Source organism: Schistocerca serialis, chromosome 11 (assembly GCF_023864345.2).
Source record: "Schistocerca serialis cubense isolate TAMUIC-IGC-003099 chromosome 11, iqSchSeri2.2, whole genome shotgun sequence".
NCBI classification, from domain to species: Eukaryota; Metazoa; Arthropoda; class Insecta; order Orthoptera; family Acrididae; genus Schistocerca; species Schistocerca serialis.
In genome coordinates this window covers 103890502-103916595 of record NC_064648.1, presented here as the reverse complement: position 1 = coordinate 103916595, position 26094 = coordinate 103890502, and the positions used below count along the sequence as shown (strand labels likewise).

The following is a 26094-nucleotide window of genomic DNA, read 5'->3' as shown; positions in this document are numbered from 1 at the left end:
TGTGGCGGAGGGTACCCTGAGTACCTCTATCGGTTCTCCCTTCTATTCCAGTCTCGTATTGTTCGGGAAAGAAGGATTGTCGGTACGCCTCTGTGTGGGCTCTAATCTCTCTGATTTTATCCTCATGGTCTCTTCGCGAGATATACGTAGGAGGGAGCAATATACTGCTCGACTCTTCGGTAAAGGTATGTTCTCGAAACTTTAACAAAAGCCCGTACCGAGCTACTGAGCGTCTCTCCTGCAGAGTCTTCCACTGGAGTTTATCTATCATCTCCGTAACGCTTTCGCGATTACTAAATGATCCTGCAACGAAGCGCGCTGCTCTTCATTGGATCTTCTCCATCTCTTCTATCAACCCTATCTGGTATGGATCCCACACTGCTGAGCTGTGTAAAATCGAACTGGTATCCCATCAGGTCCAGCGGCCTTTCCTCTTTTGAGCGATTTTAATTATTTCTCTATCCCTCTGTCGTCCATTTCGATATCTACCATTTCGTCATCTGTACGACAATCTAGAGAAGGAACTACAGTGCAGTCTTCCTCTGTGAAACAGCTTTGGAAAAAGACATTTAGTATTTCGGCCTTTAGTCAGTCTGTCATCCTCTGTTTCAGTACCATTTTGGTCACAGAGTGTCTGGACATTTTGTTTTGTTCCACCTACCGCTTTGACGTAAGACCAAAATTTCTTAGGATTTTCTGCCAAGTCAGTACATAGAACTTTACTTTCGAATTCGTTGAACGCCTCTCGCATAGCCCTCCTCACACTACATTTCGCTTCGCGTAGTTTTTGTTTGTCTGCAAGGCTTTGCCTATGTTTATGGTTGCTGTGAAGTTCCCTTTGCTTCCGCAGCAGTTTTCTAACTCGGCTGTTGTACCACGGTGGCTCTTTTCCATCTCTTACGATCTTGCTTGGCACATACTCATCTAACGCACATTGTACGATGGTTTTGAACTTTGTCCACTGATCCTCAACACTATCTGTACTTGAGACAAAACTTTTGTGTTGAGCCGTCAGGTACTCTGTAATCTGCTTTTTGTCACTTTTGCTAAACAGAAAAATCCTCCTACCTTTTTTAATATTTCTATTTACGGCTGAAATCATCGATGCCGTAACCGCTTTATGATCGCGAGTAGGGGGTGCAAATATACAGCAAGATGGAATTTCTCTTTCTCGCACATTATTTTCTAATGAGGAGAAAGAGACAGCTTCAAAATTTTTTCAGTGTCGGGTATCCCAGTGGGTAGCAGAAATATGTGAGGAAGACAGATGAGCAAAAGAGATGGAAGATATTCTACAAAATTTTCAGAATGTCCTGGAACCAGGAACTGTAAATGCTATGTTACACAGATCTCAATTCTCAAAGTTCTCTAAGGCAAAGTTCAGCACAAGCGTCATGTCTGACTTGACATCAAACGTGGATAGATTGGCACCAAAACATCAAATGTAAGGATCAGTATATTAACAAAAATAATCAATATTTGAAAATATAGCGTGAATGTGTAGATAAAAAAAAATAAAAAAAAAAAATCTACTCACCAAGTGGCAGTAGTAGAACAAACACATAAAAGTATTAAAGGTTGCCAACTTTCGGAGCACGTGGCTCCTCCTCCTGGCAGAAGACTCGAAGGGGCAGGAAGACGACTGGTGAGGTTTAGGAAAAAGAATTAGAGTTCGGAAAAGTAGCCCAGAAGTCCAGGTCAGTGGACACTTACTAGATGGGATGAGAAGCAAAGACTGATTGTTCAGGACTGCATCAGACAAGATTTGAAAAACTCAGAGCATAAAAAGTGGAAGATAGAGTAATATGAAGGACAGAGATTACTGTCAAAACATCATGCACGAGTTAACACGAGCAAAAAGCTAACTGCAAACGTGGGAGTGGTGCGGCGAAAAATAAACAGATCGGAAAATTAAAGACACAGAAAACCAAAATGAAGTGAAGAAAGAATTTTTACTGTGAAGAAATGCCAATAGTGAAGAAATTAACATAAATTAAGGCTAGCTGGGTGGCAAGAACCGAGGACATGAGGTAGCACCAGTTGCCACGTGTGGAGTTCTGAGAAACTGGTTTCTGGGGGGAGGATCCAGATGGCGCATGTGGTGAAACGGGCACCGAAGTCTCACTGTTATGTTGCACTGCATGCTCTACAACAGGATACTGTGTATTGCTAGTATACCAGGTGTACCGGTATGAAATGAGCGTTTTTTTGTGAAAATGAAACGCTAATTTTGAATTGAAAAGTAAAAACATTTTATTCAAAGTACTGACCATTGCTTTCTGTACATTTTGACCACCTTTCTGGCAATTTGTGGACACCACACAAATAGAAATGTTCGTCTTTTGAAGCAAACGAATCAGACGCCCAATTTTCGACTTCTTCGTAGGAATCGAAGTGTTCCTCAGCCAATGCGGGTCCTGTTGATGAAAACAAATGGTAGTCGGAAGGGACCAAGTCTGGTGAATACGGCGGGTGTGGTAGCAGCTATCAGTCGAGTGTTTTGATTGAATCCTGAACCAGTTTTGCTTTGTATGCAGGTGCATTGTCGTGTAAAAAAATTTCTTTGCCGTGTCTTCTGGCCCATTCTGGTCTTTTTTTCAATCAATGCATGGTTCAAATTGATCACTTGTTGTCTGTAGCGATTAGTATTCACAGTTTCACTGGGTTTTAGAAGCTCGTGATACACCACACCTTTCTGATCCCACTGAACACAGAGCATTGTCGTCTTGCCGAAACAATCTGGTTTTGCAGTCGATGTTGACGGTTGTCCCGGATTAACTCACAATTTTTCCCGTTTAGGATTCTTAAAATAAATCCATTTTTCATCGCCAGTAACAATTCGATGCAAAATTTATTTTCTTTCATGTCTTTGAAGCAAAATTTGACAAATGGTTTTTCGGTTTTCCATCTGTCTTTCATTCAATTCGTGTGGCACCCATTTTCCACACTTCTGGATCTTTCCCATAGCTTCCGAATGGTCAGAAATTGTTTGTTGTGCAACATTTAGCATTGCTGCCATTTGCTTCTGACTCAAAGTATCATCTTGATCCAATATTGTTTGCAATTCTGCATCTTCGAACTTTATTGGTGGTTTTCCACGTTCTTCATTACTTACATCAAAATCATTATTTCTGAACTGTTGAAACCATTTTTTGCATGTTGCTTCTAATAGAACACAATCACCATATGCCTCGACAAGCATTCGAGGTGACTCTGCAGCATTTTTTTTCAAATGAAAACAAAAAATTAATGCTTTCCGCAAATCATCACTTTCTGGTTTAAAATTCGACATTGTTAACACGATGAAAACATATGTTGTTTGTTCCATGACTTGATGCATACTAAACATCTTTGACAGATGTCATACCAACCAAACAAAAAACAAAAAAATAATAATAAAATAAAATAAAATAAAAAAAATAAGGCTCGTTGACAATAAATGTTCCCTATCAACACATTTGTATCTTAACGCTCATTTCATACCAGTACACCTGGTAGGATGCATTCATCCTAACTGATAACTTGGCACTAGTCATGCTGATGTAAAAGACAGAACAGTGTTTACAAAAGAACAGGTATACAACATGTCATTTCACACGTGGCTCTCCCTTTGGTAGTATATGCTTTGCCAGTTACAGAGCTGGCATTAGTGTTAGCAGGAGCACGCATAGGGCAAGTCTTGCAGTGGGGATGGTCACAGGGGTAGGAGCCGTAGGGTAGAGACACGGGAGCGGAAGCAGCAAACAGTCTGACGAAGATATTATCGAGATCGGGTGGGCAATGAAAAGCTTTTCTGTGTGTGGTGGCCGAAATGCCTGACAAAATGGACCTCATTTCAGAGCACAATTTTGGGAAATCATAGCCTTGTCAAAGTAGCTAATTAATATGTTCAAGACCAAGATAACACTGAGTGATAAGTAGTAGAAGACCACTTTTCTCAGCTTTAAGAGCGGGAGAATCCATGTCTAGTGAAGAGAAGAGAACGGGGAAAGAAATAAATTTACAGCTCCCAGCTCTGATGAAATGAGGTTGGAAGAAATCGACATTCTGAATGACTGAACTGACTTCAAGTTGTCAGGATTCCATTAATTGTCCTTCTGAAAGCCTCAGCAATTTTGTGAAGTGGAATGCCACACAGCTATCTCGCAACCACTGAGAGTCTAGCGACGGAATGCAGTGTTCGGGAGGTGAATGCCGACTGAGTTTCTATCAGCTATCCACTCAAAAATTCAGCCAAATAAACCCGTATAAAATGATTGCTACATCATAAGGGGATGCACACCACAGTATTAAAATAGATTTCTTTTGTATCGAGGAAAAATTCAACCGAGAAAACTAATAAGACGGAGTTTCTGGTTTACCTTCAGGAGGCAAAATGTGTAGTGCTATCATATCAGTAGGTACATAAAAGAAGGTACACCCTACTTTGGTATCAGAAGTAATAGTTCCTTCCTCGCGGATCGGAGACAGCTAGGTCGGGGAAGGTTAAAAAGTAAGGACAGGACGAGAGGGACCCACCTGTAGTGAAGACGACAGCAGACCGGAAGTGGGGAAAGAGTACAGAGAATAGGCCAGAGAAATTACGCTGATAAGCATTGAGCCAACTTTGGTGCAGAGATGATAATGACAGAATGAGAAGTAAAGACAGATGTGGCAAGGTTGAGACAAATAATACAAGTAAGTATTAAGACAGGAAAAAGAGTCAATATAAAGTGATGACGATGAAATGAAATTTCACGAGTTGAGACATTAAGTGATGTTATTTCACCGATTATAAAATCGAGTCACACTCAAAAAGGTCTCGGTAGAAAGAGCTCACTTATCAGTGTGACACTGCAACCCCACTGGCCCGAACGTGGTATCCTCTCCCGAAGGACGCCGGGCCTCAACTGCTCTAACCGGTCACCAATATCCCAGATACCGGCGCTAAGACCGGGCGACGTCCGAGCTCTTCCCACGCGCGTCCTATCGCGAACGGATCTGCGAGTCTCGCCGGCCACAGGAGTAGCTCGACATCACACACGCGCCATCTGTGGAGGAGTACTGTCCTGTCAAAAACTGGCACCGCAATACAATCGGACGAGAGGTGAAAGGTGAGGACACGTGCTGTCTGTGATGTGCCTTTTGCCAGATTTCCTCAGTCACTATAATCTGTGACCAAGTCACATTTGACAATACCATAAGTAACACTGCTATGCCTCTCCAGAAGTTTGGAAAAATGAGACATCTTTCCAGGCCGCTGCCACACTTAGCAACGACCGTCATCCTGGGGGTAGAGCAGAACAGCGATCCGTCGCTCCCCACCAGTAAGTGCTCACCAGTCCAGACGGGGACATTTGTTTTGTGGCTTTAAAATGGTAATTCCCTAGTCCTGCAGCTGCCGGTCTCCGACCGACGGTGAGAGATGTCGCAGGGAGTCCGTCGCAGGGAGTCCACTACTTTTTCTCAGACGGCAGAAACGGACTCTAAGAGGTTACCGTGCACTCGACGCACAGTACGTCGTTCCTCCCCATGACCGTCAGATGCGAATGACCAGTGTGTCTGCCCTCACGTTCTCACACAGTCTGACACTGAGTCACTGTCACGTAAGAGGCCTCGAAAATCTGGATACTGCACGATTCGACTGTTCGGCCAAATGAAGCCCACAGTGGGGGGCCCCTTTCAAAATGCCGTCGGTACTGATAATAGTGTCTTTCACGAGTACTTAGCACCTTTGTGTCCTCCGTACACCCCTTACGTACTGTACCGTGCCCAGTAACGACACTAAACACAAAGAACACTAATGCGTCGAGGGAGTTATACGGTGTGGTAGCCCTCAATACCCATCCGTGAAGAAGGTTCCTGTTTTTATCTGAAGGGCATACTTTCGAAGATATGAGGGCTGGGAAGTTTCACCCTCTAGAAATTTCTAGAACATTTTAGAGTTTTTGAGAGCATTCCACATTCCAGAATGTTCCAGAACGTTACACAGTGATCCGGTACATTCTGAAATGTTCGGGGGTAGTGTGGAACATTCGGGAAGATTCCAGAATGTTCAGGAAAATTCCACATCGTTGTGGAACATTCCAGAACACACACTAATGTTGTGGAATGTTCTGCAACATTGTGGATCATTTGAAGTGTTTTTGGTATATTTTTGAATTCACCACTGGTGGGGCTACGCACGAGTTGGGGTATATAAAGTGAGACCCGTCGTGGGTTCGAACCTCAGTTTCTTATGGGTGACGCAGAAGGAACTGAAAAAGTAGTGCAGAGAGTGAATAAAAGCAGTGAAGTGCGAGTAGTCAAAGTGATATAGTGGCTGAATATAAATCAAAAATAAAGTGTGTGAAGTGTACTTAGTGTAGGAGATACTGCCAGTTCTGAAGTAAAATGGAGAAAACAAAAAGAACAGTGAAAAAATGAAACAGAAAAGGAGTGAAAAGCACCTTAAAGTTCCCGACAAAAGAGAATCGGCAGCGCGAGTAGCAGAGAAAGCGAAGAACAATTTCCAATCAACTCAGCCTACAGTTTTACGATTAATGAAGTCCACAGACAAACTTCAAAAAATAGCAGCATCAACCTAAAAGACTTAGTAAACTCGCAAAAATCTGTACATATATATGCTGGGTAACAAAATGAAAAATATTGTTTAGAAATGAGTATTGTAAATATGTTTTCAATAAAAAAAAAAAAATTTACCTCATAGTTTAAAGTTCATCCTTTTATTCCAGCTACCACACAATCTGTTATCAACTTCCTGAGCAACACTGGGTACCCCAGGTAGAAAAACATAAAAAGAAGAGGGGCAGACGTGTTAACGGACCCCAGGAGGGTGTGGCGATGGAGGGATAGAATGGTGGAAAAGTGCCCATCTTTGGAGTTCTGGGCAACTCGTACTGGGTGGAAGAATACAAACAGTGCATTTGGGATCTAGATACTACCATCTGATAGAAGTTTCCCTGAACTCCAGAGATAAGAACTTGCCGCAACACATCCTCGCGTCCCCAAACCCTCGTGGACTAAATGTTCGTTAGCACGTCCCAGTCTCTCCTTTTTATATAATTAGAGACTTCTTGTTGTCTTAGTTCTTAACTCTCTCCCTCCTAATCTGCCCTTACTTCTCACACTGTCCTGATCATCTCTGCACTCAAACTGGCTCAGTGCTTACCACTATACAATTTCTGATGTACTCTGACTGCTCCCTTCAGTTCTCTCTACCCTCATCCTCGGTTCTGAGTGATCTGCCCTTCCTTTTTAACCTTCCCACCCCTTCCCTCTTACTTCCGTGACAAAGGAAATATAGTTCCAAAAGCTACATACAGCTGCATTCAAATTATTAGACTGAGGACCTTTTTCGACAAAACTTTACATTTATCACACATATACATCCACGTACAGGTTACATTTGTATAGTCAATGTTTTTGTGCGTGCCTCTGTTATTGAGTGGCATTTTTATTCTGTTTCATTTTGCTTTTATCGACATTTTAATGTTAGTGTCTCGGTACGAGATTTCCCATAGTTTGTCCAAGAGATCTTGTTTCATAACTGAAGCAAACCTGGAGGGTGTATACAAAATTCCAAATTAGAAAAGATGTGAATACTAGCACAGGAGACCTCAACAATCCCAACATTCAATATACATTTCTTTAACGTAAAAAACAAACATTATAATTTGGAGCACAAACTCTGAATTTTACATTTCATTCCCAATTTCCCACAGCATTATACATATGTTTGCCCAGTCTTTTCCAGCAATATGCTTTTAAACGACATTCGAACGGCCTCTGCCTCACCATCACAAGAGAAACTTCAACACCCACACATTTCAGATGATGGCTCCAGTCAGTAGAAGTAAGTTTACACTATTGCCACAATTGTAAGTGTTCTCATTTTCCTTCTCTGTTTGGCTCGTATTCACCACATTCGTACACTGAAAGTTTGATTATGCTGACAATTTTCTGTGATACTCTCATTCTGCCAGCAATTTCTTGCTGTGCATAAATATTCCCATAAGATCACTTTCTTTAGCAACTTCAAGATGTATTCCTATACTAAAGACATTCAGATTCACAGGTTATATAATGTCTTGTTAGTGTAACAACAAGTTAGTGGAATAAGAACCAAGCTGAAGCTCACTTCAGAAACAGTACTGTAAACACAGTAGCATGGTTTGTGCACTGCCAGCCTGCACTAACACAGACTGGAGGGAAAATGACAAATGTTGGCAACTGTGAAAACAACAGTGATCAGCGAGGTGCTCCAAAATCTCATAGTATCAATCAAGAATGAAGTAACCAGTAAAACCAATCAGGTATAACACTGTTCTCCCTCATATTTATATCAGTGAACTTAGGAATACTAAAAATACAGGGTGTTTAAAAAGGACTTCACAACTTCCAAAATTCATATAAATTAATTCACAGTACCTACAGAGACGACTGTAGTGTCAATTTGTAGGGAAATACATCAAGTTTGTCTTGCGTAGACCGGTACAGACAAATCGCACCATAAGGACCGTTAGGGGAAGTTGCATTAAAGATGGCTGCCTCCACTGGACCTGAGCGTGCTAGCTCGTGTGTTTTGGTTTGAAGAATTGAAGTCGGTGACAACAGTTCAGTGTAATTTCCGTACCAGGCACGCTGAAGATGCTCCTAGTAGGCCTACAATTTATGAGTGGCATATATGTTTTGTGGAAACAGGGTGCTCGGTAAGACATGGAAAAACATCAGGTCGTCCGAGCACATCTGATGACGTCGTCGGGCGAGTGAGACAACGTTTTGTCAACATCCCTACAAAATCGACCCAGTGTGCATCTCGCGAACTGCAAATCCCACATACGACTTTTTGGAGTCTGTTGAGAAACCGTTTGCATTTGAAACTGTACCGATTGACAATCGTACAAGAAATAAAAGACACTGATAAAATTGCTAGCAAGAACTTCTGTGCAGATATGTTGAATTGATTACATGAGAATTAACATTTTTTGGACAACAATCATCTTCTCTGACAAGTCAACTTTTCACTTAAGTGTCAAGGTTAACACATACAACTGTAGGATTTGGGAAGGGATAATCCATGTCAAACATTGCAACACGTCCGTGATAGCCCTAAACTGAACGTTTTTCGTGCAAAAGAACAAAGTGTACGACCCTTCTTTTTCCATGCGAGAACCACCAACAGGATAGTGTACCTGAATATGTCACAACAATTTTCGATACCACAGATCGATGAGGATGACCACGAATGAAATGTTTACTTCGTGCAAGATGGTGCACCACCCCACTACCCAGCTGCCTTCCGGGATTTTCTCAGTGACTGCTTTCCAGGTCGGTGGATTGACCGTGATGTACCAATTGCGTGGCCCTCACGTTCCCCAGACCTGACACCACTATCTTTTCTTTATGGGGATTCACCAAGGGGATCATGTTTGTATCTCCTGTGCTGGCTTCTCTACCTAAACTTAGAGAAAGAATTTAGACCACCTCTGACCAAGTTACACCTGCAATGCTACAGCGCGTTTGGGAAGAAATTGACTTCCGATGGGATGTGTGCAAGATAACCAGCGGAAGCCACATACAACATCTCTACCGTATTTACTCGAATTTAAACCGCACTCGAATCTAAGCCACACCTGAAAACTGAGACTCGAAATCAGGAGAAAAAAAAAAAAAAATTCCCCGAATCTAAGCCGCTCCTGAAATTTGAGACTCTAAATTCTAGGGGAGAGAAAAGTTTTAGATCGCCCCTCCAAATAGAAACAAAGTTGGTCCATTGTAACATGAGACACAATTGAGGTCGAATGGATGGAGATACAATTACAGTAGTTTGGTTCGAGTCGTAAGCTTAGCAGTTAAGCTTTACCAGGTAGCCATTGCTATGTGTCAGGCGCTCCGTCCGTGTTTATACGCGTACGCTTCCTTTTTCACGTGGTTCGTCTAGTTTGAATCAATTGCTTATTTTGCTTTGATCTGATAAGTGCCGTTCTCTTTGTTATAGGTGTTTACATCACTCTAAGCTGAAAATGCATTATTGTACTGCATCACACATTGTTTGTCACATTCTGATAATGAGTGTTTATGACCTGTCACCGCTTGCGGCACAGCTTGCTTTTGTGCGCGCTACCACGGCTTACAATTAAAAAAAAGAGAGGAATTGTCTCATAACCCAACGAGAAGAGACCGCTATTTGTTGTTACTTACACTGCTGCTTTCTTTCATAATGATGAACAAGAACCAAATAATAGACTGTGTACGATAGAATTTGTTCCGAACGGGAGTTTAGCGAAAAATTTTCTCTGTTTGAAAATCTTTGCAGACGCCTCTTTAGTACATTACATTACATTACATTCTGCACAGAAATTAGTCATCTTAGATTCGTGCTTCATTTCTGATTGTATCACTATTCAGCATAAGAATAATACGAATATAAACATGACATTATACGTCTATTCTTCCGCATTTGCTGTTGTCTCACTCTAGTTTCATAGTTTATTAGGGAGACAGGATTTAAATGAGATAGCAGCAAACACGAAAGAATACACGGCATAATGTTTACATTCTGCAACCTTTCTTTTAATTTATTTGCTGACGCATAGGCTTCGGTGCCAGTATTTATCTTTGTGCCTGCAAAGCATGCCTGTGTTGTGCTACATATATTAGACGGCAGAAGTTAGTTGTGGCGGCACCTACTAACATTTTTCAGAACTTCCACTTACTTTGCACTCGATACTAAGCCGCACGCAGTTTTTCGGATTACAAAAATCGGAAAAAAAGTGCGGCTTAGATTCGAGTAAATACGGGGTTAAAGGTCAAAACACTTGATGTGTTTCCCTACAAAATAAGTCTAAACCCAGCTCTACATCTTCTTTCAATAGATTTATATTAATTTTTAAAGTTATGAAGTCATTTTTGAAACACCCTGTATATCTTTTAGTCTAATATGTGAACACATCTGTAGTGTGATACTTTGACTATTACGTGTGTAATGACACTACTACACATTTCACTTCCTCGGACAGCCATTCTGTCTCAGATGTCAGAATTTTAAGTTTGCGCGGTGCGGGCCCTCGGGACGCAGCCCCGGCAGCCACACAGCCGGCAGTGCTCACCTGCGACACTGCGAGCAGGAGCGCCGTCTGCCTGCGATTGTTGCGCAACCCGACGTCGGCGCGGCCCAGCGAGAGCAGAGTCTCCGCGACGGCGCGGTGTCCGTTGAGGCAGGCCAGGTGCAGTGCTGCGAAGCCGTCGTCCTTCTTGACGTCCACCATTTGGCGGGCACGCTGCAGCAGCCTCTCGGTGGCACTGCAACGTACCGATCTCGTAAACGGGGCTGTCGCCCGGGTGTGCGACGGCACCGCCGTCTCGCAAACGAGGCCGCTGCCTACGGTGGGGTGCGGTTTTGGTCTCGGCTTTTCCCGGTTCAAACTGAAGTATATTAATTCTGATGTTTTGGTGTTAAACTGACATTGTAGTCTCGGAATGATGAAGGCAGCAGAAAAAATTGGAGAAGACACGGTAAAAGGAATAAATGATGACTAACTGAAAACCTCAGCTGCCGACAGGTGTTGTCGGTGTACCTCGATGTGGACAGCTGAAAATGTGTGCCCTGACCGGGACTCGAACCCGGGTTTCTCCCGCTTACACGGCAGACGCTCTATCCGTCTGAGCCACCGAGGACACAGAGGATAGCGCGACTGCAGGGACTTATCCCTTGCACGCTTCCCGTGAGACTCAAATTCCCAACTGTCCACAATTCTACATATGTATTGTACCTTATACACATTTGCCCAACCACTCATTACTCACACACGCTTTGGCGATTTCCGTAAGAGTTTGGGCAACCTGTGCGCATTCGCACAGACTAAGGTCAATGGCTGGGTAGCCTTTAGCTATATATACGAAGACAGTAACTTGTTCTCGAAAGAACAGTTACTGTTGATGACAGTGCAGCTTTTCCCTGAAATAAATGACGACTAACTGAAAACCTCAGCTGCAGACAGGTGTTGTCGATATACCTGTGTCCTCGGTGGCTCAGACGGATAGAGCGTCTGCCGTGTAAGCCGGAGATCCCAGGTTCGAGTCCCGGTTGGGGCACACATTTTCAGCTGTCCACATCGAGGTATATGAACAACACCTGTCGGCAGCTGAGGTTTTCAGTTAGTCATCATTTATTCCAGGGAAAAGCTGCACGCTCATCAACAGTTACTGTTATTTCGAGGACAAGTTACTGTCTTTGTATGTAAGGTGAAAGCAATGCTGTTCACAGACGACTTGATCTAGAGCAACAGGGAGAATCGGGAACAGCCAGGTGCTTAAACAAGAAACTTTGAGACGGTATGGGATGGAATCTGTAAAAACTAGCAGAATAAGGATTGGAGGTGAACAAGTGAGGAAGGTGGAAAGTGTCAAGTACTTGGGAATTGTGATAGAGGAAAAAGGAAGAAATGAGAAAGAGATAAGTGAACACAGCAGACATGCAGAAACATTCCTGTGAAATGTTAAGAACCTGTATAGGTACAAATTTGGCATTGGATTGGGTCGTTTGGGGGAGGAGACCAGACTGCGATGTCATCAGTCTCGTCGAATTAGGGAAGGACGGGGAAGGAAGTCAGACGTGCCCTTTCAGAGGAACCGTCCCGGCATTTGCCTGGAGCGATTGAGGGACATCGTGGAAAACCTAAATCAGGATGCCCGGACACGGGATTGAACCGTCGTCCTACCGAATGCGAGTCCAGTGTGCTAGCCACTGTGCCACCTTGCTCGGTTGGAACAAATGAAAGAAGTAATTTACAAAAGTTACTACATCCCAACACTGACTTACGCATCTGGAATATGGGTAATGAAGAAATGAGATGTAAGTAGATTACAGGTACACAAAATAAAGTTCCTCAGTAGTAGGATAGGAGCAACAGGGAGAGGTGGGATGAGAAGTGAAAGAGGAACCCTTGCGGAGCAGGATAGAAATATCAAGGCTAAGACAGTATGGGCACTTAAAGAGAATTGGAAAACATGAGGATTCCCAAGAAGCTACATGAAATGTAAATGCAAAGGAAATGACCAATGGATAGGTGGCTGAAAGAGTGGAGAAGCCTTTTGAAAAAAGAGGCAAGGACTGGACCAGAGCGAACACCGAAAGAAGGTGGGAAAACAGGACTAGATGGTGAGGCTTATGTTCCAAACAGGCCCAGCCCGGGGCTGGAGACGGTTCAAGATGGTGGTGGTGGTACTGAACCTTGTTCCTTCTACTTCTACATCTACATACATACTCCGCCAGCCACCAAGCGGTGTGTGGCGGAGGGCACAATTCACGCCTAAGTCATATTTCCCCCCCTCTGTTCCACTCGCAGATCGCGCGAGGGAAAAACGACTGTCTCAACGCCTCGGTACGAGCTCTTATTTCCCTATCTTTGAATGGTGATCATTACGCGATTTGAAAGTTGGTGGCAGTAATATATGCTCTACATCCTCAGTGAAGATCGGATTTCAGAATTTAGTGAGCAGCCCCTTCCGTTTAGCGTGTCGTCTATCTGCAAGTGTGTCCCACTTATTCTCTATGAGATTTGTAACGCTCTCGCGATGGCTAAATGTACCAGTCACAAATCTTGCCGCTCTTCTTTGGACCTTCTGAATCTCTTGAATCAGACCCAACTGGTAAGGGTCCCATACAGATGAACAATACTCCGAGACTGGACAAACTAACGCATTGTAAGCTATTTCCTTTGTTGAAGGACTGCATCGCTCCAGGATTCTACCAATAAACCACAATCTAGAGTTTGCCTTACCCGTTACTTGTATAATCTGATCATTCCATTTGAGATCGTTGCGAATAGTCACACCCAGATACTTGACGGATGTTACCGCTTCCAAAGACTGATCGTTTATTTTGTACTCGTACATTAATGGGCTTTTTTTGCCATGTTATACGCAGTAGGTTACACTTACTAATATTGAGAGATAACTACCAGTCATTACACCACACATTTATTTTTGGCAAATCCTCATTGATTTGTTCACAACTTTCACGTGATACTACTTTCCTGTAGACAACAGCATCATCAGCAAACAGTCTAAGGCCGCTGTCAATACCATCAACCAGATCGTTTATGTAAATCGTAAAAAGCAGAGGACCTATTACGCTGCCCTGGGGCACACCTGAAGTTACTCTTGTTTCTGTTGAAGTTACCCCGTTCAGGACGACATACTGCTCCCTGTCTGTTAGAAAACTTTCTATCCAACTGCACATGTCACTGGATAGACCGTAAGCATGCACTTTTTGTAGTAAGCGACAGTGCGGAACTGAGTCGAACGCCTTTCGAAGTCGAGAAATATGGCACCAACCTGGGAGCCAGTATCTAGAGCCTGTTGTATATCGTGCACAAAGAGGGCCAGCTGTGTCTCGCATGACTGCTATTTCCTAAAACCGTGCTGGTTTCTGCAGATGAGCTTCTCAGAGTCTAGAAAGGTCATTCTGTCTGAACACAAAATATGTTCCACGATTCTACAACAAATTGATGTCAGCGAAATTGGCCGGTAATTATGTGCATCCGATTTTCTACCCTTTTTATAGATTGCAATGACCTGGGCCTTCTTCCAGTCCCGCGGAACTTTCCCCCATTCCAATGATCTCAGATAGATGACGGATAAGAACGGAGCTATATTTGTAGCATAGTCAATGTAAAATCTTACAGGGATACCGTCTGGGCCAGATGTCTTTCTGGCATCTAAGGATCTTAACTGTTTTACAATCCCATATACACTAAACACTATGTCAGCCATCCTTTCGTTCGTTTGATAATTGAAACGGGGAATAGTGCTGCTGTCATCTATCATAAACTAGTTTTTGAAAGGTAGGTTTAGAATTTCGGCCTTCTGTTTATCATCATCAGTTACATTACCCATACTGTCAGCAAGAGAAGGTATTGAATTATTTGTAGCATTCACAGATTTTATGTACGACCAAAATTTTTTGGGGTTATTTTTAGAATCTGCAGATAAAATATCCTTACATTATAAATGATAGTAATTACTTAATAGTGCACTGATTTTTGTTTTCTGAGCAGTTCTGAAGTGAACATGGTACATTAAAATAGAGAAGTCACAGTGTAACAGAGGAGTGTTGTGATTAAGTACCTCTTTCTAAAAGGGAACCCGACCACACAAATCTATATGATATGTCTGATATATTGAGTGGTAGCTACCCTTCCTATTCTGCTATAAAGAGCTGCACTGCTGCATTTGAAACAGGGCATCTCGGCACTGAAGACTTAAGAGTGTCCTGGAAGTCCAACTCAATAAATATATCACATCAACAGAAGTCAGTAGCCAGGGTAGGGCATACTAAGATTTTGAGTGTACATATAGATGAGAATCTTAATTGGGAAATTCATGTTTCGGATCTCCTAAAGTGGCTAGGTTCAGCAATTTTTGCAATCAGAATAATTGCGAATTTTGAGGATACAGAAATTAGCACACTAACATACTTTATGTGCTTTCACTCTCTGTGTCATATGGAATATTATGTTGGGTTAACTCAACACTTAGGCAAAAAGTATTCATTGTTCAAAAGAAAGTGGTTAGAACATGTGTGGGCCACATAGTCACACATCTTGTAGGCATCTCTTTAAAAGGTTAGGATTTCTTACAACTGCCTCACAGTACATTTATTCAGTAATGAAATTTGTTCCCAACAACATGGACCAGTTTAAAAACAACAGTGACATTCATGATTATAACACCAGAAGAAAGAAAGACTTACACTATCCTCTACTTAACCTGTCTTTGGCACAGAAAGGGGCAAAATATGCTGCTGTAAAACCTTTAGATAAATTACCAGATGTAATAAAACATCTGACAGACAGCATTAACAGTTTTACAAATAAACCACCCTCACATGTAGAGTTTAATATTGTGAAAACATGACCTATCTTCGTTCCTATGTGACATTTATGTGAGAGTCACTACCCTAGAAATCTACACCAGGTCACATTATCACAATATTAAACTGTGTGTGTACTTAAAATGAGGAAATACAGAGAGCTTTACAATTCCTATTACAGGCTACTAGGAGTTGTAGTGGGAACTTGATAGTTTTCATAAGAAACCCTTGTCCAGTAATATACCATTTGCAGAAAATACTGGCAAGTCACTCTGTTCATTGGAAAATCAACAGTTTACTACGTGGCACATCTTATGACTACCCCGTACTTAATAAATGGCTTACATTTGAAATTGAGTTTTTCACAATTGTATTACCATTACGATACAATGCTTCACGCAGGAGCTCTCGACAGCACGCGACTGCAGCTGTTTGGAACCACACGGTACTCACAAGTTGTTCCCCTTGAGGGCAGCGTGCTGGAGCACGTTGAAGCCTCGGCGGTTGCGCAGCGTGAAGTCGATGTTCGGCACCGCGCACAGCATGTCGGTGATCTCGGCACTCTCCTTGCAGATGGCGTCGTGCAGGGCGGTGTCTCCGTACAGGTCCTGTCGACACCACCCGCGGTCATCCGTCTCGCTCGGAAGGTCGATCGGCGACAGGAGAACGACTATCACGGAACTTCCTGGCAGATTAAAACTGTGTGACGGACCGAGACTCGCACTCTGGACCTCTGCCTTTCGTGGGCGAGTGCTCTACCGACTGAGCTACCCGAGTACGACTCACGCCCCGTCCTCACAGCCTTACTTCTGCCAGTACCTCGCCTCCTACCTTCCAAACTTTACAGAAGCTCTCCTGCGAACCTTGCAGAGCTAGCACTCCTGAAAGAAAGGATATTGCATAGACACGGCTTAGCCACAGCCTAGGTGATGTTTCCAGAATGAGATTTTCACTCTGCAGCGGAGTGAGCACTGATATGAATCTCATTCTGGAAACATCCCCTAGGCTGTGGCTAAGCCGTGCCTCCGCAATATCCTTTCTTTCAGGAGTGCTAGTTCTGCAAGGTTCGCAGGAGAGCTCCTGTAAAGTTTGGAAGGTAGCAGACGAGGTACTGGCAGAAGTAAAGCTGCGAGGCCGGGGCGTGAGTCGTGCTTCAGCAGCTGAGTCGGTAGAGCACTTGCGCGCAAAATGCAAAGGTCCCGAGTTCGAGTCTCGGTGCAGCACACAGTTTTAATCTGCCAGGAAGTTTCATATCGGCACACACTCCACTGCAGAGTGAAAATCTGAGTCGGGAGCTCTATTACGGTTTCGGGGCCCGGCACTGCGAATGCTCGGAGAGACGGTCCGAGCGAGTGCTGCCACTTAAATTTTCTTGTGTGTAGTTAATACTGTATATAAATTTCTGAGACAGATTTCTTTGCAGCACATTATTGAAACAAAGCTAAAATAAGTCTGGGGAAGAAGAACGTTTCAGCTGTACTGGAGGTGCCAGTGACTGTTCAAATGATCAGTATCAAACAGAATTATGTGTTACGCAGTCACCCGTTACACGTCAGACACGTGGGCCAGCCTTCAGGGTTGCACAAGGAGGAAGGAGGAAAAGAGGAGCCTCAAACGCCGAAGCGGAGATACGAGAGGAGAAGGGAAACAAAGAAAGGAAACGGGAATGAGAAACAGTAGTGAGACTGTTCTTATGTCAGTGACAGACAATGCAGAACATTCTCAGTAACATCCCAGACATGTTCCCCAAAGGAGGGGAAAAAGAATACCAAGAGGATAGACGTGCAGCACGGAAGGGTAGAGATGCCGCAAAGGCTGCAGCCCTGTAGTAGCCAAGCACGAACCCACCGAAGAGTGGCGATCCCCCTAGGGAGGGATAAATTACAGAGGAGGTGGCGTCACAGTAAGTGTGCCTGGTCTCCTTAGTGCATTTAAAACAGTAAATGCAGAAGGATAGGAACGCAGTTTACAGCACTGTGCATTGTGTACAGTAGAGGCACAGTTTGGAAATGGTGACCGACTATCAGCACCCGTGATATAGCAGCAACCCTGAGGCAACGATTTGTGGACAATAACATTCATCAAATGGAACCCGCCCACAGTCACGACACCAACCTCTCGAAACACTTGTGGGACATCTCAGAATGGCAGCTTCGCTTAAGACATCAGCATCCCACACATTACCTTCACCACTTTCGGTTCTCGAAGAATAATGGACTGCCATTCCCCCACAGACATTTGAACGCCTCCCTGGAAGTGGCCTCAGCAGAGTTCAAGTCTTCATAAAGGTGAAGTGTGGACACACCCCAGGCTAATTACACACTATATGATCAAAAGTATCCAGACATTTGGCTGAAAATGACTTACATGTTCGTGGCGCCCGCCATAGGTATTGCTGGAATTCAGTATGGTGTTGGCCCACCCTTACCCTTGGTGACAGCTTCCACTCTCGCAGGCTACGTCCAACCAAGTGCCGGATGGTTTCTCGGGGAATGGCAGCCCATTCTTCACGGAGTGCTGCACTGAGGAGAGGTATCGATGTCAGTCGGTGAGGCCTGGCACGAAGTCGGCATTCCAAAACATCCCAAAGGTGTTCTACAGGATTCAGGTCAGGACTCTGTGCAGGCCAGTCCATTAAAGGGATGTTACTGTCATGTAACCACTACACCACAGGCCGTGCATTACGAACAGGTGCTCGATCGAGTTGAAAGATGCAATCGCCATCCCCGAATTGCTCTTCAACAGTGGGAAGCAAGAAGGTGCTTGAAACATCAATGTAGGCCTGTGCTGTGATAGTGCCACACAAAACAACAAGGGGTGCAAGCCCCGTCCACGAAAAACACAACCACACCATAACACCACTGCCTCCAAATTTTACTGTTGGCACTACCCCGCTGGCAGATGACGTTCACCAGGCATTCACCATACTCACACCCTGCCATTGGATCAGCACATTGTGCACCGGGATTTGTCACTCCAAACAACATTTTCCCACAGTTCAATTGTCCAATGTTTACACTCCTTACACCGAGCGAGGCGTTGTTTGGCATTTACTGGCGTGATGTGTGGCTTAGAGCTGCCGCTTGAGGGTGAAATCCAAGTTTTCTCACCTCCTACCTAATTGTCATAGTAATTGCAGTGGATCCTGATGTAGTTTGGAATTCATGTGTGACGGTCTGGATAGATGTCTGCCTATTGCACATTACAACCCTCTTCAACTGTCGGCGGTCTCTGTCAATCAGCAGACGAGGTCGGCCTGTACGCTTTTGTGCTGTGCGTGACCCTTCACATTTCCACTTCACTATCACATTGGAAACAGTGAACCTAGGAATGTTTAGGAGTATGGAAATCTTTTGTACATATGTACGACACAAGAGACACCCAGTCACCTGACCACGTTCGAAGCCCACGAGCTCCGCAGAGCGTCCCATTCTGCTGTTTCACGACGTCTAATGACTACTGAGGTCACTGATATGGAGTAGTGGCAGCACAATGCACCTAATATGAAAAACGTATGTTTTTGGCAGTGTCCGAATACTTTGATCACACATTGTGGGTGTCTGGATACTTTTCTTCAGATAGTTTCCACTTAACAGCACTCAGGAATCTCCAGAGGTTTTTTTAGCATTTTTGAGTAATGCTCATACTGATTTAGAAAACTGATGTCCAGACACTGGCCTTCAAATCCTGTAGGCTCTCTTAGTGAGACATTTACAGTGAATGTAGCACTTTTAACGGTTCTTTATTTACGTGACCATTACGGCACTCCAACTCCAGTTCTCGATACCAGTAATATCGTACTGCTTTTCTGCAAGGTAACAGACATATTTTTGTGACAATGTATAGGTACTTCGATGTATCGATATATTACAGTGATACGGTTCTCGTGTGTATTCATTTCTGTGAGACTGTCATAATCTTTGACTTACTCGTAACCATTTTGGCGCGAATGCGCGCAGAGCAGTCTTTGTTTCACTTTGCAGAAGTTATGTCGTTATTTTGCTTTGTAAAAGAACAGTCAAGTCTCGTGTTTGGTTAAAGTGGAAATTAAATATATGAAGATTGATACAAAACTGTTTTCTTGACGATGTGACAATTAAGAAGAAGTATATGTGAATTTACAAGAAGTTTAATAAAAATGTGGATCGTGAACACCGAGTCAAAAATTATTTCTACCATACCGTTGATCTGACCTGGGATTGTTTGATCATTAAGAATTTCCTGAAAAACACATTTGTTAGGTCTTCAAATATTGCTAAAATACAGATCTGGACCTTCTAGCAGTCAAAGTGGAATCACCCTAGAATCGACAAGACGAGCCATAACAACTTCGACGAAATCTACACGGGAATCCACTCGAGATAAGTGCCAAAATTAATGACTTTTTTACAGTGACTTCATTATTTCCATTCTGACGATACCATCCACAGGCAATAACTTTGTCGTTGCCCGATAAAGTGAACATATGCCGCGTGAGCAACATCATTAATCTGATTTCTAACCTACTTTGCAAGTGGTGGTATTGTTAGACACTGAACACATTGTTGTTGTTGTTGTTGTGGTCTTCAGTCCTGAGACTGGTTTGATGCAGCTCTCCATGCTACTCTAACCTGTGCAAGCTTCTTCATCTCCCAGTACCTACTGCAACCTACATCCTTCTGAATCTGCTTAGTGTATTGATCTCTTGGTCTCCCTCTACGATTTTTACCCTCCACGCTGCCCTTCAATGCTAAATTTGTGATCCCTTGATGCCTCAAAACATGTCCTACCAACCGATCCCTTCTTCTAGTCAAGTTGTGCCACAAACTTCTCTTCTCCCCAATCCTATTCAATACCTCCTCATTAGTTACGTGATCTACCCAGCTTATCTTCAGCATCCTTCTGTAGCACCACATTTCGAAAGCTTCTATTCTCTTCTTGTCCAAACTGGTTACCGCCCATGTTTCACTTCCATACATGGCTCCACTCCATACAAATACTTTCAGAAATGACTTCCTGACACTTAAATCTATACTCGACGTTAACAAATTTCTCTTCTTCAGAAACGATTTCCTTGCCATTGGCAGTCTACATTTTATATCCTCTCTACTTCGACCATCATCAGTTATTTTACTCCCTAAATAGCAAAACTCCTTTACTACTTTAAGTGTCTCATTTCCTAATCTAATCCCCTCAGCATCACCCGATTTAATTTGACTACATTCCATTAGCCTCGTTTTGCTTTTGTTGATGTTCATCTTATATCCTCCTTTCAAGACACTGTCCCTTCTGTTCAACTGCTCTTCCAAGTCCCTTGCTGTCTCTGACAGAATTACAATGTCATCGGTGAACCTCAAAGTTTTTACTTCTTCTCCATGAATTTTAATACCTACTCAGAACTTTTCTTTTGTTTCCTTTACTGCTTGCTCAATATACAGATTGAATAACATCGGGGAGAGGCTACAACCCTGTCTCACTCCTTTCCGAACCACTGCTTCCCTTTCATGTCCCTCGACTCTTATAACTGCCATCTGGTTTCTGTACAAATTGTAAATAGCCTTTCGCTCCCTGTATTTTACCCGTGCCACCTTCAGAATTTGAAAGAGAGTATTCCAGTTAACGTTGTCAAAAGCTTTCTCTAAGTCTACAAATGCTAGAAACGTAGGTTTGCCTTTTCTTAATCTTTCTTCTAAGATAAGTCGTAAGGTTAGTATTGCCTCACGTGTTCCAACATTTCTACGGAATCCAAACCGATCTTCCCCAAGGTCCGCTGAACACATTAAAGTGTGGAAAAAAATGCTGGAGACACAGTGTTTGAGATTGTGTGTGAAGGCAGTTTTAGAGTATTTTGGCTGCCCTGATGACACTGGGAGTTCAGTGCAGCCCTGACGCTCACCTGGATGTTGACGTTGCAGCCCTTCTTCAGCAGCTCAGACACACACTGCACGTGTTGCTTGTTGACCGCTACGTGCAGCGCGGTGCAGTGGCCTCTGTTCACAGCGTCGATGTCCGCGCCTCTCGACAGGAGCAGCTGCATTATCTCGGGCTGATTCCTGTAACACGTCATTACAATTGTACAGAGCTTTCCCTGTCGTACAGTGTACACCGATTCTAAGAAACGGGCCTCAAATACACACAGTTTCAGCCAGTACAGAATTTGTGACACAGAAGCAAAATATCAGATATTTCACGATCTCTCTCCCCTCTGAGGATTTCTACTCCCTCCCACCAGTTATGGATACATCTACATCTACATCTACATGATTACTCTGCAATTCACATTTAAGTGCTCGGCAGAGGGTTCATCGAACCACAATCACACTCTCTCTCTACCATTCCACTCCTGAACAGCGCGCGGGAAAAACGAACACCTAAACCTTTCTGTTCGAGATCTGATTTCTCTTATTTTATTTTGATGATCATTCCTACCTATGTAGGTTGGGCTCAACAAAATATTTTCGCATTCGGAAGAGAAAGTTGGTGACTGAAATTTCGTAAATAGATCTCTCCGTGACGAAAAACGTCTTTGCTTTAATGACTTCCATCCCAACTCGCGTATCATATCTGCCACACTCTCCCCCGTTACGTGATAACACAAAACCAGCTGCCCTTTTTTGCACCCTTTCGATGTCCTCCACCAATCCCACCTGGTAAGGATCCCACACCGCACAGCAATATTCTAACAGAGGACGAACGAGCGTAGTGTAAGCAGTCTCTTTAGTGGACTTGTTGCATCTTCTAAGTGTCCTGCCAATGAAACGCAACCTTTGGCTTGCCTTCCCCACAATATTATCTATGTGGTCTTTCCAATTGAAGTTGTTCGTAATTTCAACACCCAGGTACTTAGTTGAATTGACAGCCTTGAGAATTGTACTATTTATCGAGGAATCGAATTCCGACGGTTTTCTTTTGGAACTCGTGTGGATCACCTCACACTTTTCGTTATTTAGCATCAACTGCCACCTGCCACACCATACAGCAATCTTTTCTAAATCGCTTTCCAACTGATACTGGTCTTCGGATGACCTTACTAGACGGTAAATTACAGCATCATCTGCGAACAACCTAAGAGAACTGCTCAGATTGTCACCCAGGTCATTTATATAGATCAGGAACAGCAGAAGTCCCAGGACGCTTCCCTGGGGAACACCTGATATCACTTCAGTTTTACTCGATGATTTGCCATCTATTACTACGAACTGCGACCTTCCTTACAGGAAATCACGAATCCAGTCACACAACTGAGACGATACCCCATAGGCCCGCAGCTTGATTAGAAGTCGCTTGTGAGGAACGGTATCGAAAGCTTTCTGGAAATCTAGAAATACACAATCAACTTGAGATCCCCTGTCGATAGCGGCCATTACTTCGTGCGAATAAAGAGCTAGCTGTGTTGCACAAGAACGATGTTTTCTGAAACCGTGCTGATTACGTATCAATAGATCGTTCCCTTCGAGGTGATTCATGATGTTTGAATACAGTATATGCTCCAAAACCCTACTGCAAACCGATGTCAATGATATAGGTCTGTAGCCAAAGAACAAGTTCCGACCAGAGCAGGACCTGTGTAAGGACCTTTTTTCTTTTTTAAGATCAATAAAAAACCGAGCTTATCAAAACACGAGCAAATATCTATGCTGAAAATTACCTATTAATCAAAATTATGAAATATCATTAATAAAAAAAATACAGATCTGAAAACCATTTTTTGAAGTAATGCTGAGGAAGTTAAAATACTAATAGAATACACACGAATGGACATAAACAAATGTGTTTTAACATCTCATTCTTGTTTCTTTCTTTTTAACTCGTTTTTTAAGTGACTTTCTTGGCTGTTTGGTACAGATTTTCTAACTCATTTTAAACTAACTTCCCATTGAGCCTGTTACTTGAAACTTTCACATAGCTTAGAACTGGATGACAGTGCAATATTAACTCACTTTCATATCTGGTGTGAGGCGGAGAGTACTTTGTTTTTCAGTCTGTGTCTGTTTCGTACAAATTTTGTAATCGATTTTAAACCAGCTTCTCAATGAGCAAGTTACTTGAAAATTCCAATATAACTCAGAACAGGATGACAATATAAAAATATCTGGTGTGTTGTGGAGGGTATCTTCTTTAATGCTGTTATCTTCCCCTTTTTCTATTTCACTTGTGAATGTTTCTCAGTAAGAACGATTGCTCGCAATCCTCTGTGTAGTCCCTGATGTCTCTAATTTTTACCTTCACAATATTATCACAGGATATACACAGGAGGAAGCAAAATATCAACTGATTCAGGTGATTTGAAACTGAAATAAACTTGTTATTTACGATTTGGCTCTATTGCAATTGCATAAAATATTTGAAATCGATTGAAAAATTACAGAGATATAACTAAAAAGCAGAAAATAATTGTTTAGATAACTTTTAATACAACATTTTTAAAATGGACTAAGACATATAAAATAATTCCTAACCCAGTACAGATAGCACTGAAAATTTGTGCTTGTGATTTTTTGATAGCTTTGACAATACTTGTAATATGAAGGTCATTTAAAAAGTTGTCGTAATCACAACGAGAGGTCAGCACTAGCACAACGAGTTGTTCACGTGATATTCATTGGACTGTTGGCTGTAAACATGTGTCACATCAGTGGTCTCTGAAGAGAGCTGTGGCAGAGACGTGGCTCTGTTGTTGTTCCCGCGCAGTGATTTGAGAAGATGGAAAACAAAAAAAAAAAAAAAATTAAATAAATAAATAAATAAATAAATCCAGATTCGAGCAGTGATTAAGTACTTCGTAAAGAAATGTATGAAAGCAAAGGACATTCGTGCCGATTTCCAGAATACACTGGGGGACTCTGTTCCTTCATATTCAACTGTTGCCAAGTAGACAAATGAATTTAAATTTGGTCGGGAGAGCAGAGATGGTGATCCGCACAGTGGTTGGCTGAGCTGTGTAACTACTCCAGAAATCATTGCAAAAGTGCACAAAATGGTCACGGAGGATTGTCGATTCAAAGTGAAATTGCTCGTGCCTGCCAGATGTCGTCTGAAAGGGTATATCACATTTTAACTGAAGAATTAGAAATGAAAAAATTATCTGCAAGATGGGCGCTGTGAATATTGATGCTGGATCAAAAACGAACAAGAATGGACACATCGGAACAATGTTTGGCCCGTTTTAGGGGAAACGAACAAGTTATTTGTGCCGGTTTGTGACCACAGATGAAACTTGGGTGCACCACTATACCCCAAAGACAAACAACAGTTAAAGCAGTGGAAAAATGCTGATTATCCACGACCAAAGAAAGCTAAGATAATTCCTTCGGTGGGAAATGTAATGGCATCAGTGTTCTGGGATGTGAAGGAGGTTCTGTTTGTAGATTATCTCTCCACTGGGCAAACAATTACTAGAGAATACTATGCTAACCTCCTGGACAAATTACAACAAAAGATACAAGAAAAAAGGACAGATTTAGCAAGGAAGAAAGTCATCTTCCATCAAGACAATGCACACGTGCCGTCGTCATGGCAAAATTACACGAACTAAGGTATGAGTTGTTGCCACACCCACCTTATTCGCCTGATATAGCTGCATCAGACTTCCACCTCTTCCTAAAGCTGAAAATTTTTCTTGGTGGACTAAGATTCACTTCAAATGAAGAATTGATAGCCAAAGTTGACTTTTGCAGGCCTGGAGGAAACTCGTTTTCGAGATGGGATCAAGGTACTGGAACATCGTTGGACCAAGTGCATTAAAGTAGAAGGAGACTACATTGAAAAATAAAAAAAAGGTTCAGTGATGTAAGTACTTCTTTTCTATTCCATTCTGAGAACTTTTCAAAATGCCCTCACATTTAAAACAACAAATGTGGGGACCATGCAATGGATAAATAATAAAGAGTGTAGACAGTAGCTGTCATTGAGAGAAATCACAGAACAGTTAAAAATATTATTTGTCAGTGCAATTAAGTTGTTAGTGACTTAGGTGAACTAGTCATGCATCAATTATCTATTGCATATGTCCTCAAACTTTCATTTTAAATTTTACAAGTACTGTCATAGCTATTAAAAAAGTCACAAGCACAAATTTTCAGGACCATCTGAATAGAGTTAGGAATATGCAATGTGGCTAGGAGAGATTACTTTATACTTTTTAGACCATTTCAAAAACAAGGTATTTTAAAAAGTTTTTATTTACACAATTATTTAAAGATTGAGCCTGTAACTAAGCTTTCAGACAATATCCATCATTGGAGTGAACAAACAAAACA

The 26094-nt window shown here is 42.6% G+C and overlaps 1 protein-coding gene across 1 annotated transcript in view; it reads right to left on the bottom strand.

The window, feature by feature from the left end:
• LOC126426677 (E3 ubiquitin-protein ligase MIB2) overlaps positions 1-26094 on the bottom strand; it is a 224885-nt gene that overhangs the window by 55138 nt on the left and 143653 nt on the right. The window contains exons 11-13 of the mRNA XM_050088569.1: positions 21732-21888; positions 16310-16464; positions 11091-11283 (exon numbers count right to left, since the gene is read on the bottom strand). Coding sequence (XP_049944526.1) covers positions 11091-11283; positions 16310-16464; positions 21732-21888 — 505 coding nt within the window. The remainder of the gene's footprint in view (positions 1-11090; positions 11284-16309; positions 16465-21731; positions 21889-26094) is intronic.